General features: G+C 36.5%; 1 protein-coding gene across 1 annotated transcript; it reads right to left on the bottom strand.

Annotated features, from left to right (window-relative positions):
• Positions 1-274: 274 nt before the first annotated feature.
• LOC131061282 (24-methylenesterol C-methyltransferase 2) lies at positions 275-2,742 on the bottom strand. Its single transcript, XM_057994872.2, has 2 exons — positions 1,879-2,742; positions 275-1,235 (listed from the first exon to the last, which is right to left on the bottom strand). Exons 1-2 carry the CDS (start codon positions 2,359-2,361, stop codon positions 624-626), a joined length of 1,095 nt encoding a protein of 364 aa, XP_057850855.2. The 5' UTR covers positions 2,362-2,742; the 3' UTR covers positions 275-623.
• Positions 2,743-14,825: the final 12,083 nt, after the last annotated feature.

The raw sequence follows: 14,825 nt of genomic DNA, 5'->3' as shown, positions 1-14,825 counted from the left end.
CCTTAACAAGTAGATCTACTTCAACATTAAACATAGAAGCGCAAAAGTATCCTCCTCCTTTCTCCTCAGTATGAAATGATTCATCCCCATGCTTATGAAGCAGTCTTAATTTCAACAAAAGAGGTTGCTAAATCACAGCAATAAAATTATAACAAACTCATGATACAAATAAATAAAAAACCAAGAAAAACTAACAAGCAATACTTACCCAAAAGAAGAACTATAGTTAAAATTACATCCAGAGCAAGAACATTTAATTCCTCACCTTCGATCGTAATGTAACATCCCACAGCCTTCATTAATGAAAGAAGGAAAACAGCATGCCTTACCTATGCTTTACTGAAGTATTTCTGTAAGGCTTTACTATTTCTCCATAATAAAACGGATATGAATATCAAACCCCAAAGTGGATCGAGTTTAAATAAATGTCATACAAAAACCTCAATCATGCTTAAATTAAAAAGAAAATAAGAAAACAAGAACAATTCTAGTAGTCATGATTCATCAGCAACAACATTGAGATTTGATGTACCAGTCTATGGCAACCCCGGCCAAATACATGACCAGGCCTCTGCAAACCCTAATTCAGGATGTAGGGTTTGTTTTGCCACCTGAAACCCTAGCTACATAGTTTTGGGATTTGAGTGTGGCTTCTGGCAGATCATCAGATGCATGGGCGTGAAAATGCCCATCTCACCACCTCTTGCGAGAAAATCAGCCGTCTTGAAGAGCATTTCATGCACATCCACCACACCCTGTGGTGCAATGCCTAGAAAAGACAGCAATGCAATCACAAGATGGTTCCTGTAATATGCAAACCTGCCCATTTTAAGGCGTGACCACCAAGGGTGTGCAGGGGGCAATGCCAAATCCCTCTCTTCCAAGACATCAAAACCCACACTTTTGGCAATGTCAACCACCTGCTCGTAATTCCTCAGACCGGGCAGAGCATCACCATGCTCAATACCATGGATGATCTCAACATGCTCAGCATTGTCAGGGTTAAATTTGGGGGTAGTGACCCACTCATAAGTGACATACCGCTGACCTGGCTTTAGCACCCTGTAGATCTCAGCATACACCTCCTCCAACTGTGGGGCATGGCATGTAGCTTCGATGGAGTATACACCATCAAAAGACTCATCCTCAAAGGGCATCTGAAGGAAGTTTCCGCACACTACCTCACAGAGGCTGTCCAGGCCAGCCTTCTTGTTGTGGCTGCGGGCGCGCTCCACCTGGTAGCAGTACCAGGGATAAGTAAGTAATCATAGCATACAATAATTGGCAAACCTGTGCAAAAATTTAAAGGAATAAAAAAATTTGACATCCAGAAGACCAAGTGGCTGTGGGACTAAAATTTATTAGCAAATCTTTCTAAAACTTTAAGAAATGTAGTTCTTTTGAAATTGAAAACTAAGAGACAACTCTTTTATAAGTAGAGAATGAATTGCAACGCAAAAAAATTCCAGAATGTTTTTTAAGAAATAGATTTTGGAAATTAAAAAACAATTAGAGTAAACAATGTGAATGGCAATCAGATCTAATAGTAGTCTATACTACAGGTAAAACATTAGATTTGCCATTAAATATTTGCAAAGTCAACCTAGTGTAAATGACTTTATTTTATATAAAAAAAAAGCAATTTTCTAGAAAAAAAAATGCAATTTTCTAAAAAAAAAGCAATTTTCTAGAAAAAAAAAATGCAATTTTCTAAAAAAAATTGCCAATCAGCAACCTCTGTGGAGGAATGACGCTCCAAGTGAAATTAAGGAAACCAGGATTAGATTTGGCGATGATGATGAGAGCATACAGGGATAAGATTCAAGTAATGCTGAAAAAAACAAATTTGATTGTTGTGAATTGGTGGAAAAGGCGTACCTGATAATCATTAATGGTGATGCCTACAATATTGGCACGAGAATGCGCCGCAATGGCGCGCATGGGGCCTCCTACGCCGCAGCCAGCGTCGAGAAGCCTGTCACCGGCCTTAATCCGAAGCAGATCTGCAACTCTCTCCTCGTGCAGGCGCGTCTCCTCCTTGTGGGACTTGCCCGGCACGGCAGGGGAGAAATGGAAGCTCTGCCCCCACCCCCATTCGTAGATGTCCGTCACAAGATTATAAAATGTGTCCACCAGCTTGGGTACATTGTCCGTCTTCTCGATCTCCTTGGGCTTCTGGAAGAAAGTAGAGTATTGCTTGTAGTTGTCTGCAACTTCATTGCGGGAAAGAGATCCACCGCCAAGCTCCACGGCACGCTTTCCACGCTGCTCCGCCGCTCCGACGACATAGAGGATCCAGTACAACCCTACTCCCCCCACCGCTACTACCGTGCACAAGATAGCCCATTGCACCTCCTCCATCGCTCCCTCAGACCAAATGTATTGCCGTTGCAGGCCTAATATAGCAGTAATGCTTCCAGGGTATAGACCTGGAAATGGCACAGTCTCTTTCCCCACTCTCACTCCACACAAAATGGAGCCTTTGCCTCAAATGTAGCTACAGACGGACCTCGAAGGTTTTCTGGGTTTCAGCAGGGCAAGATCTTTACAGATACCAGACCCTACTCTGTAACAGAGATCTCAGTCCAGGATGCCCTAGATTCTGATAATGGGCATGGCGATAAATAGAGCGATCGGATCCAGTGAAGCAGATGATGTTTTGTTTGGTGGGTAATCAATCAGCTTATTTTGAAAGATCCAAAGTTAAAAATCCTCCGACCATTTATCTATTTTGTTTTTTAATAGGTTGGTGGGATCGCCCACTCTGTCACCATGACCTGTACTTCATTGTGTTTTTTGGTTTATAAATAGGATATTTTTTAACTATGATTAGTAAAGGTATTTAAGTGTGTTATTGGACTATTGAGACATATACATTGTTTTTATGTTTTTTTTCCTTAAGAAGTTGAGTGATTTTTTAATTATAATTAGTAAAGTATTTAAGTGTTAATGGACTATCTCAAGACATAGTAGTTTATAATATTTTTTAAAAATGTTTTGTGTAATATTGATAGATAAGATTATTTGTATATATGTCTTCTATAGGCATTCAATAGTATCTTTGATTATTTTTATTAGTTTAATTTGGTTTCTTAGTATTTTGAATTAAATATTATTTAAAGGATAAATGATAATGAAAGGATAAATATGTAGTAAAACCAAACTATCTAATTCAAAGTATTATAACAAGATTATTTATATGTAGTGTGTCACTTATTCAATAGCATCTTTGACTATTTTTTCTAGTTTAATTTGGTTTCTTAATACTTTGAAAAAATTGTTATTTAAAGAACAAATGATAATGAAAGGTTGAACATCTAGTAAAACCAAAATATCTGATTCAAAGTATTCTCTTCTTGATTAGAACAATTCATATGAATGGGAAAATGTTCTTCCATATTCTTTTCAAAATAATGATCATTTAACCATCTTAGTTTTAATAAGACTTAAAGATTGGGTTTTTATGTAATACGATTTAATATTTTTGTAGCAAAAATAGTATATTTAATTAATCATTCAATAACATCTTTGATTATTTTTACTACTTTAATTTGGTCTCTCTTAACGTTTTGAAAAAGTATTATTTGACGTACAAATGATAATGAAAGGGTGAACAAGTGATAAAACCAAATATCTAATTCAAAGTATTCGCTTCCTAATTATAACAAATAACATGGATGGACAAATATTCTTCAATTTTCTTTTCAAATAATGATCATTATTATCTAAATAACCTTATTGTTTTCAATAGGATTTATAAATTGTGTAACAAATAACATGGATTGTCAAATGTTCTTCAATGTTCTTTTCAAAATAATGATCATTATTATCTAAATAACCTTCTTGTTTTCAATAGGATTTATAAATTGTGTTTTCAGGTAATAAGATGTAATATTTTTATAGCATATATATTTAACCATAAAATTAATAGTATTTTTTGAGATCATAGAGTTACTAGTATTTATGGTATGTCTCAAAGTGGTGAACATAATAGGTTGTATATTGTTGACTCTTTTTACACAATATTGAAATTGGAATAAAAATTGAGGGCTTTCTCAACTAAATATGTGGAATGAGATGTCGCATTATTTATTATTTTTTATTTAATATTGTATATATTGTGTTTAAAGTGACTGGGGACTTCCTTAACCATGTATAGACATAGTTGTCCTTGAAAGACATGGATATTGATCACACGTTTGAATCCCTAGCTTCAACCATTGCATGAGTAAGGGTGGTTAAGGTGGCCTTAATTTAAAGGGGTGGACTTACTAAGTCATGGAAATATCCTCATTTTTGGAGGAACCATTTCCTAAAATTTGGGAAAATATCTCAAATATCCTAAGTCATGGAAATATCTTCATTTTTGGAGGATCCATTTCTTAAAATTTGGGGAAAATATCCCAAATATCCTAAGTCATGGAAATATCGTCATTTTTGGAGGAACCCAATTCCCTAAAATTTGGGAAAATATTCCAAATTTCTTAAACCATAAAAATATCCCTATTTTGTAATCTCTTTTGGAATATAAGCTTCTAATTTGAGTGTCTCACTCTCAAATAGGCATGTGTCCTCAGGGACACATGTCATTCCTCCAAATGACGCATGTCCTTCTTAAGGACACTTGTCATTTCCATCCATGACACTTGCCCTTCTCAAGGACAAGTGTCTCATTTAGTCAACCTTAACCTCTTTCCCTCACCATATGTGTGCACATTCCCAAATATCTTAAATTTCCTAATATTTGGGAAAATATCCTCACTATCTTGATATTTGGAAATATGTTCATATTTGGAATGGAAACTTCTTATTTGGTTGTCTCTCTCTCAAATAGACATGTGTCCTTAAGGACACTTGTCATTCTTTTCCATGAAACTTGCCCTTCTCAAGGACACTTGTAATTTTCATCCATGACACTTGCCCTTCTCAAGGACAGGTGTCTCTTTTTCATGCCTCCTCTTCTCCTAACTTGTCCTATTTAATCCCCTCATTTTCCTTCACAATATATCCACTTTCATTTTCATACCATTGTAATGTTGAATTGTTTATTCATTGTTTGCACATCCATATCCACTTAGCTTCCATTTGCATCCATTTTACATCCATTTATAGTCCAGTTTGCATACTCGTAATGATGGAGCATATTCAAGCACCCTTGGAATCATAGAAATCAAGCACACATCGAACCAAATTGAGACAAATCCTCATCAAAAGGAGCTATTAAGTTTGCATTTTCTTGCTCATTAATTGTCTTTTTAGCTTTCTTTTTATCATTCAATCTTGAATGTTTTGCTTGTTGATTGTGTAGTTAGATTGTTAAATAGCTTTCATTTTAATGCTCACATTTTCATGCACACACATGATTTGTACTTTCATTATTTTGCGGATATGTTTAGTATATAAAGGAGATATACCCACCTCTTGCTATTATAAGAACAATCTCTTGTATTCCCAGTATGTTGCACCATTTGATTAGAGTATAGATTGTTATATTTGTAGTGTCATAAATTGTAACCCCTTACAATTTCACACTACTTTTTGGGCCATTACTCTAGTGTGCCCCCTCATAGCTCATTTTAAGCCTGTTTTTGGCCTTCTCACTACTAAATTGTCTTCATATGCTTCTTTGGTGACGGGGTCCTATTGTTAGGGTTTCAAGCAGATCCGAAGCAAATATGAACTAACAATTATATGCAGATTTAAATACAAAAGATAAAGAAATAAAACAGGACACAGATAACACAAAGATTTAACGTGGTTCACCCAGAATGGGTTACGTCCACCATACACAGCCGTCCAATCTTTCTTATTATCCAGCAAAATAGTACATCAACCTTACAATGCCTTAAGCATCCCAGCCGCTTATAACATGCGTTTTTGGGGCAACAAACAAAGTCGGCCTTTTTTAGGGTTTTATTACAATGTCGGTTTTCATCAACGAAAAAATGGCAAAAAAAAATTTTCTCAGGGGCTGCCGCCCCCGAACCCCCGCTTTTCTCGAGGGTTGCCGCCCCCAAACCCCTGCACAAGGCTCGACCCAGCCCCGGACCCTAGCGAGGATACGTGCTGAGTGTACAGTACTTTGCTGATTAGTCGCCACATTTCAACACCTATGTCCTGGACTTGTGCACTCTGCATTTTCCTTTGTTTCACCCTTTTTTGACTGGACTATAGTGCTATAATCCTAGTGGACTTGGGTGCCTAATGCCATAGTCCCCTTGAAAAGGGCCCAAAATCAATTTTATCAGAGTGTCAATTTTCATCATTTGTTATATGATCTTAATATTTTAATATGACCATTAGAAGTCGACCTAATTTATGGCAATACCTTGTGATCCCTACATAAAGGCATCCTTTATAATTCATTTGATCATCTAGCAAGTTCATGAGTTCAAAATCCTTGAGCAAGCATTATTGAGCAAATGTCTTTAAATTTGAGAGCATTATGGAGTAGCATGCTACAACAATCTACATGCTAGTGTGTTTTCATGATTGAGCTTATCTTGTCATGTTATTGCATCAACCCTTGAAGGTCTTATCTAAAGAGCATTGCATCATCACCATTATCAATCTTGTGGTAATATCATTCCAATTCAACATTTTACTGTAGATTTATCCTCTTCCCTATAAGGGTAAGCTCTCTTTTCTAGTCATCATTGTTGTAGTGGAGGTGAATTCCTACCCAAGATTTGACTTAGGTAAACCCCTATATAGTCCAACACTTTTTCTCTCTCTTTTTTATGTGTAGGTTCCAGATCTGATGATAGAGATCGTTACAAATTTTTAGAGTGCAAAAAAAGATACACAGTTTCATATTCTAAACAAAAAAAAAACCTAGGTCTATGTAGCGTTGCTCCAATTACCAACACTTTTCTACTATAAATTTGGGAGAATGATCTACAAAGAACACTAATCCAAAATTTGCACATTAAAGTTGACAAAAATACCTCCGGTCTAAGGCACCTCATTCCATAGACTAGCATTTCTAGGCTCATATTCCATACACAAGTTCCTTTTTGTATCCCATTTCTAGATCTAAGCTTACTTTTTGATTTCTAGTTCTATATCTTTCTATTTATGGGTTTTTTTGGGAGATGCTTGTCAAATCTAATAGGTAGCCATCAATTTGAAACATTTTGGCTTAGATCAAACACTATCATTAAATTTAGAAGACCCAAAATCCCATAGATTGACTATCAAATCATTTAAATTAAAACAGTTTCCTCTAGATACTCAAAAAAACACTCCATGAATCATTTCTAGAATCCATATCATACTACCTGCCAAAATGTTTCATCACGACACAAGCACTGATGTAGATAGTTGTATGATGCATATAAATTTTGACCAAGTATTCAAAATTTCCAAAGTGGCATCTAATTGTTGTTTTATGAACATCTTCTCTCATTTGAATTTGATGGGAGGAAAATCTTAGGTCAATCTTGAAAAATACATGGTCCCATGTGGTTTGTCTATTAACTCATACATCATTAGTATTGGTTATGTATTCTTGATGGTTTTCTTATAATTTATCTTCTTGTAATTAATGCACATATGCATAGTTTTACACTTCCTTTTTACAAGAACTATCAAAAATGCAAAGGAGCTGGAACTAGGTCTTATGTACCCCAGATCTTGTACTTCCCTTAAAACCTTTTATCTTTCTTTTTTATATTGTCTTGGGTTCTTATAATGAGTAATTATGATAGGATTTGCACCCTATTCCAGTTAGATGACATCTTATAATGAGTAATTATGATAGGATTTGCACCCTATTCCAGTTAGATGACATACTTAACCCCTCTATTTAAGGTAGTCCTAGAGGTAAGTCAATGAATATCATATTGTACTTGTTCAAAAAATGTAAATGTCAAAATGATGAAAAAATTCCTTACCTATAGAAAAGTTTTTGGGCATGATCATACAATTGGTCTCCCATGATACTTATCACTATGAAAAATCCTCTCCATCCTCTTAGGTAGTCATTTGATTTCCCTTTAAGGATAACATCTCTTTCCGTATGATTTGAAAATTTGAGGCTTATTGACTAATAACTTTGAGTGAATTCAATCACCTAGCTGAAGTGTAGTGGCAATGGCCTATAATGCTCTAAAACTTGCTCATTCATAGGGGTATAAAAAAATTTGGATTGAAGGTGACTTGCTCAACATTATTCAATGCCTAGAGGGTCCAGGAGCCAAGTTGGTGTATTGAGTCCTGAATTAAAGACTCCATATTATCAATTCTTTTGAGACCTCCTATATCTCCTATATTTTTGGGGAAGGTATTATGTTTGTTGACTCCTTTGCCAACAATTGTGTTACTAGCATGGATGAACAAAGCTAGCAGAGGAATGACCCTCCCCCTCCTAATGTTGATAATATTATTAAGTTTGATATTTCACATGGTCAAAGAGGATTTTGCAATTAATTATCCTGATTTTCACAAGGTTGTTATGTTAATTTTTGGCATGTGGAAGGTTAGTCTTATCTATGATTTTGTGGAAAGGCTCCACCATATCATGATTACCACGCTAATTATGGTTATTTTGTTTAACTAATTATTTTTGTGGAGTAGGCGCTAAACTATTTACTGGTTGATAATTTTGCTTATGAGGCGATGGGGTAAGCTCTTGGTTGTGGTTCTTGCACTTGTCTTGTTGATATATGTGATAATGGGTTTTTAGAAGAATAAGGTTGAACCCCCAACTTGCAATGATATGAAGAGAAATGCCACGGTCTGGAGAATTTTAGCAAAGGACAAAGTTACTCCTTATCTGGAACATCTCCATGGCTTTGACCGTAAAGCGTCTAAAATATTCATTATAGGGTGGAAAGAGAAGATGATTTCTTCTTTTAGAAAGAATTTGGAGATCACAAAAAAAGTCATTGCAAAGATTATTGGACTTTCTACATAGGATAGTAAGATTTTTAAGGATAGGAAGTCTTATGAGGTTGTTGTACACAATTTTCTCAAAAAAGAGGGAGACAAACTAGTTAAGAAATCCAATGTGGGTTGTGACATCAAATCCTTCAAAACTCTCTATGTGGAAGTTGTAAAGGTAATTATGTGCTACTTCTCCTTGGATGGGAGGTTAACCACTATCTCAAATGGCTTTCATTTTACTCTATTAAATCATTTTAGACATAAGCAACAAGTTTCCTTCCTGTATTATCTCCTTACTTTGTTGGAATTTAGTGTTAAAGAAAATAAGAGAATGCTAGAAACCCAATTTTGCATGAGGATTTGATTCTCCTAATCCTTGAATACATGAAATATCTCCCTTCACCTTTTTAAGCTAGGGTTCAAAGGGATGGCTCCCTAAACTTGGTTGACAGTGAGGAGTTTGATACGAAGGCTTGGGAAAACATTAATATTAAGACTAAGGAAGATGAATGAATTGTCAAGGAGGAGGATTTCGATTCCCAAGAGACTCATTTGATTCCTCCTCTTGATGTGAAAGGTAAGGACAATAAAATGAAAAAAACTAAATGAACTAATTCTTATTCCAATAGGTTAGATTTTGATGGTGTGGGCATTGTTGGCAAGACTAAAACTTGGGTGGACAAAAGGAAAAAACTTAAAACAGGGGACCAAGATAAAACCACTTTCACTGGTAAAGATATTTTGGGGGAAGCCTCTTATCCTCCTCCCCCCTAGGATTGGTGGGGATAGATAGGGACATACTCCATTTCCCAAAAATTTGCAAGACTCTCCTCTCCTTAATTCTAACCATGAAGACTTGGATGATCTACTTGGGATTGCTAGGGATGCAACTATTGACCATTTTAAATTTTCAAAATGGTCCTTCATAGAAATCAATGTGATAATTTGTGTCATGCAGAGTAACATTACGTCTATTCAAGGTCAAGAAGGTACTCTTGCACGTGAGGAGGAATAGAGGAAAATGTTGGTTACTCTTGAGAATGTTTCTAAAGATGTGAATGTTGGCATTTTGGAGGAATTGATTATGTGTTGCATTGATGTCAACACTAGCTTGTTTGGTTATCTACTGGGTTCCGGTAGAGTGGTTGGACTTTGATGATGATCGGGAGATTTATCTCGGGTATATTCTGATTGGTTGAATTGGTTTGGTTCGGTCATTCATGTTATTCAGATGCATGTCACATTCAGTTGGTTCGGGATTCGGTGATCCTGAAGATATCATATGTTCTAGTAAGCCTTTTGGTTACTAGTAAGGGTTCTACCGACAGAGCTTTATTGAAGATCTTTTGATGGATTCGATAAGTGGTGTCAGTGCGGCTTCTACAAGGTTTTTTAGGATGTTGATGGTTATCTTGTTTGTGTTCCAGTTGATTGGTGGTGTTGGATTTGGTTTATGGCGACCTATTTTAGGTCTGGTCTTAATGTTATTTTGTTAGGTTATGGACTGGTTTATGTAACGTGTTGGTGGATGCTCCTGATGCGTTACCGGTTGGATTTATTGTTTGGTTAATGTTGTTTTGGTCTTAGGCCGACTTGGATTATCATTGGTTTGTGGGTTTATGTAATGGATTTATTGTATTATCTTTTAGGTGGTTGACCTAATTTTTTAGGTCCCGGGTTGGTATAAATATGATGTAAGATCTCTTTGTAGATCGTGTCATGTGGTCGTGGATTATCTATGTCTGAATAAAGATATATTCATATGCAGAGGTTTTGGTCAATCATAGGTGATTGAATTAGGTTTATGTAAGAGGTTTAAGACCTCCAACATTGAGATTAACCGGAACTGTACTCAGGCATAGGAGATGCTATTCTTGTAGTTCATTCTTATTTTTGGATTGTAGTGTGGATATATTTTGTAGTCAGTGAGGCTCCTTTGTGATGAGAAATGTGCTCTAGGTTGTTGGCCTTCCTGCATGTGCAGGCCCCTTATTGTAATCACATACTTACTGCAGAAGTATCATCTGACTATGGGTAGGCTTCTCACCATGGTTTTTCCTTTTACCGGGTTTTCCACGTACAAATCTTGGTGTTATGTTTTGTGGATGCATGGTATTTGGTTTATGATTTATGTTTGTGCTTAATTGATATATTTGCTATTTCGGCATTTGGTTTATGCATTTCGGTAAAAGGTTTTGTGTGCTTATAGTTTCATAATCTATTAACAACTGATTCACCCCCCCCCTCTCAGTTGTTTACTGGTTATCCTAACAAATCATCTGCAGAAGCTTAACCACATGAGGAAGATCCTATGGCGAGTAATCATTCAACTTCAATTTCTTACCGGAAGGACAACCTTAGGCTCGAAGGAACAAATTACAGAGTATGGAAGCTTCAGATGAAGACTCATCTAAGATGTCCTAGCAAGGAGATTTGGGAGATCGCCGAGAAAGGCTATACCCCTTATGATCTGGTATCTGGCAACCCTCCTCCGACAGACTTGGATAAGAACATTGAAAATGACTGTAGAGCAAGAGAAGCCCTTTTGAGGGCCCTTTCAGATCAGTGAGTAATGGGATTAATGGACAAATCATCTGCAAAAGCTATATGGGATAAGTTGGAGTCTCTGAATGAAGGTGACCCTACTATTAAAATTGCTAAACTTGATAGTTATAAGGTAAGGTATGAAAACCTGAGAATGGAGGAAGATGAAAGTTACTGCTTTTATGGAAAGAGTTAATGAAATTGTTTTGGGAATTCAATGTTGTGGTGGATCTTTAAGCGAAGATGAGATTGTTTCTAAAGTATTGAGAGCTTTGCCATTGGCTTACAAGATGAAGGCTACTGCAATTAATGAGCTAAGAACAATGTCTAACACTTTTGTTAATAGGGATACTTTGGTTGGAAAGTTATATGCTTTTGAGCTTGAAGAATTCGGTCCTCAAGGAGCTGCAAAGACAGATTTTGCATTCAAGGCATCTACAACATCAATCGGCAAGAGTGATTGGAAAGAATTATATGCGAAGGAACTAGAGGATATGAAGAAACAAAATGAAGAGCTTGAAGAACTTGAAGCCCTATTTGTTATAAGAGTACCTAAAGGTCTGGCGGAAAGTAAGTATGAAGGAAAATCACCTTTCAAATGTTTTGCATGTAATAAGATACATCATTTTGCATCTAGATGTCCTGAGAGGAATTCAATATTTGAGGAGAAAGCTAGAATATATTTTAAGCCTAACCATGAATATCAGAACAAGCATAAGTACAGGAGGAACAATGACAAATCATGTTACTATGTTGATGAGGAAGGTGTAACTGATGATTCTGATGATGAACCAACAAAAGATTCAGCTAGTGGATCCAACAATGGAAAGGAATGGGTATTCTTAGCTATCAAGGAAGATGCTCCAAAACCCGTCATTCCAGATGAAGAGAAGGCCCTTGCTGCTAAAGTTGAAGACAAGGATGAATGGGTAATAGTGGTGCAAGAGCACCTAGGTCTTAGGCAATTTAACTTTCACAATTTTGGCTTGTACTGACCCTAGCCAAGTCAGTGGTGAATAAGGACTCCAGGATGGTTCAAGAGTGAGTATTTTGTGTCAATGTAGGCCTCGGTTGAGTTCATTTTACTTAGGTTTATATTTTTGTGTAAATAGTGAGTTTGAGTAGGTATTTGGCCTTTTTGTTGGTCAAAAGTGTCAAAAGTTGGTAAAAGCATTTGAGAGGGTTAAATAGATCTTAGGCATGTTTTAAATGTCATGTGTGATGACTTGAAATAGGTCTCATAGGTTGGAGAGACCAAAAGTGCAAAAATCACAAAGTTGCAAAAAGTTGTCATGACAACTTTTGTCCTGAAATTGGTTAGCGGTGGAGTTAGGGATTTTCCAATGCCATGGGAGGACTCCACATGTGGGTTAGATATATAAACCCTCTATTGCATGTTTACCAAGGTTGGTGAAGTGTGTGTTGTAAGTTCAACAACTGAAATTACTCATTTTCAGTCTTGTTGGCAGCATTTTGGCTTGTTTTACTTAATTTTGCAATAGAATATGGATTGAATCCATTGATCCAGAAATGGATTGAGTTACTCTTGTGTGTTTTTGTACTTTTGGTTCATTTTAGAGCTTTGTAAATACTGTACATAGGTGTTTTCTTGCTCAAGTTTGTAAACAACCAGTTTTGGCTTGTAAATAGCAATTTTCTTGTAAATATGGTTGCCCCATGAGTCCCACACGTGTTGCCATCACGGCTAGTTGGGCCATGGTTGGAAACCTCCTGTAAATTGTACATATGTAGGTTCAAGTGTTGGAGAAGTGTTTAAACATGACTGCCCCCATATTCTAGGCGAGTCAAGGAGCAACCCGGCTAGAGAAAATAAGGTGAAAAAGTGGTGTAAAGTGCAGGGGTGAGTGCAAGATCACTATTTCGGAGTTTGGAGGGGTTCATGGAGTCAGGGAAGACTTGTCCATGTAGGGAGAATCTTTGACAAAGCCATTTGATACCAAAACCCCAATTTGTTCATTCACTGTCAGTTAAAGGCCTTGTAAACCCTTCAAAACCCTCATTTCGGGGTTCATACATTGTACGGTGAAACCAGGGGCCAAAACCACAAAAATTCTTTAGGAATAGGTGTATATTTGAAAAAAATGCAAACTTATTTAGGGGTCTTTTGAATCATTTTTAACCAAGCCCTAGAAAACTAGATTTGGAGGCCTAATTAGGGCTAATTCCATGTAGCCCTTTTCTAGGCAAGATTTTGAAATCAATAAGAAACCTCATGATTGATAGCCACTAGTGGACCCCAAAGGCATACAAAAAATGTTAGTAGACACCTCCACACCTCTGCAACATCTTACAATGATAGGAGGTCATTTTGACAACTTGAAGCCAAGAAGCCATAATTGAGCACCTGAGAAGCATTGTGAATTGGTAGGGTTCCTAACCAAAACACTTAAAGAAAACACCTTAGAAGAACAAGAATCAAGCCCTAGAAGATATTGAGAAGGACTTGAAGGTCTAGAGAGCAACTAGGCCTGGTGAGTTGGTGGAATTGAGCAACACCAGCTAGGTCGAGTGTTGAGCAGGCTAGGTAAACCCCATCAAATAGATAGTGGATGTTCACATCATATGACTCGAGATAAAAGGAAGTTTCTATCTTTGTAAGAATATGATGGTGGTCTGGTCAGATTTGGAGATGACAAAGCATGCATGATCAGAGGAAGAGGAACTATATCATTGGATGGTAAGCATAACATTGATAATGTTTATTATGTAGAAGGTTTAAGGCATAATATTTTGAGTATAGGATAGTTGGTGGATAAGGGACTTTAATTACAGTTCAAGGATGGAAAATGAAAAATCATCAATAGATCTGGATTGGAGATTGCAATCAATACTCAGACTAGAGGTAACATCTTTCATTTGAAATCCGGTGAGAAGACATGTTTGATTGCACATATTGATGATAGTTGGCTATGGCATAAGAGGTTGTGTCATGTGAATTTTGATTGCATTGTAAAGTTCAGTTCAACTAAGGAAGTTAGAGATATACTTAAGATTGTGAAGCCTCATAATCCGGTGTGTAAGGAATGTCAAACAGGAAAGCAAGTCAGGACTTCTTTTAAGAGTATACAAGACAAAATCTAATGATGTTCTTGATCTTGTTCATACTGATTTATGTGGTCTTACTAGAATAAGAAGTTTTCAAGGTAATAGATATTTCATGCTAATCATTGATGACTATTCTAGAATTATGTGGGTTACTTTTCTAAGGGAGAAATCTGAAGCCTTTGAAAAATTCAAGAACTTTAAAGCTATGGTTGAGACAGAGACAAGATTGAAGATCAAATGCTTAAGATCCGACCAGGGTGGTGAATTCACATCCGGTGAATTTAACAGTTATTGTAAGAAACATGGGATAAGGAGACAATTGTCTGCAC

Source organism: Cryptomeria japonica, chromosome 11 (assembly GCF_030272615.1).
Source record: "Cryptomeria japonica chromosome 11, Sugi_1.0, whole genome shotgun sequence".
In the NCBI taxonomy this organism is placed as follows: Eukaryota; Viridiplantae; Streptophyta; class Pinopsida; order Cupressales; family Cupressaceae; genus Cryptomeria; species Cryptomeria japonica.
The sequence above is the reverse complement of the archived record's forward strand: the minus strand, read 5'-3'. Positions and strand labels throughout refer to the sequence as shown.

Excerpts from the sequence above, each read along its gene's own strand:
- LOC131061282 (XM_057994872.2), bottom strand. The coding sequence starts at position 2,361 with ATGGAGGAGGTGCAATGGGCTATCTTGTGCACGGTAGTAGCGGTGGGG. Across the intron at positions 1,236-1,878 it reads TCACCATTAATGATTATCAG|GTGGAGCGCGCCCGCAGCCA; the intron begins GTACGCCTTTTC and ends TACTGCTACCAG.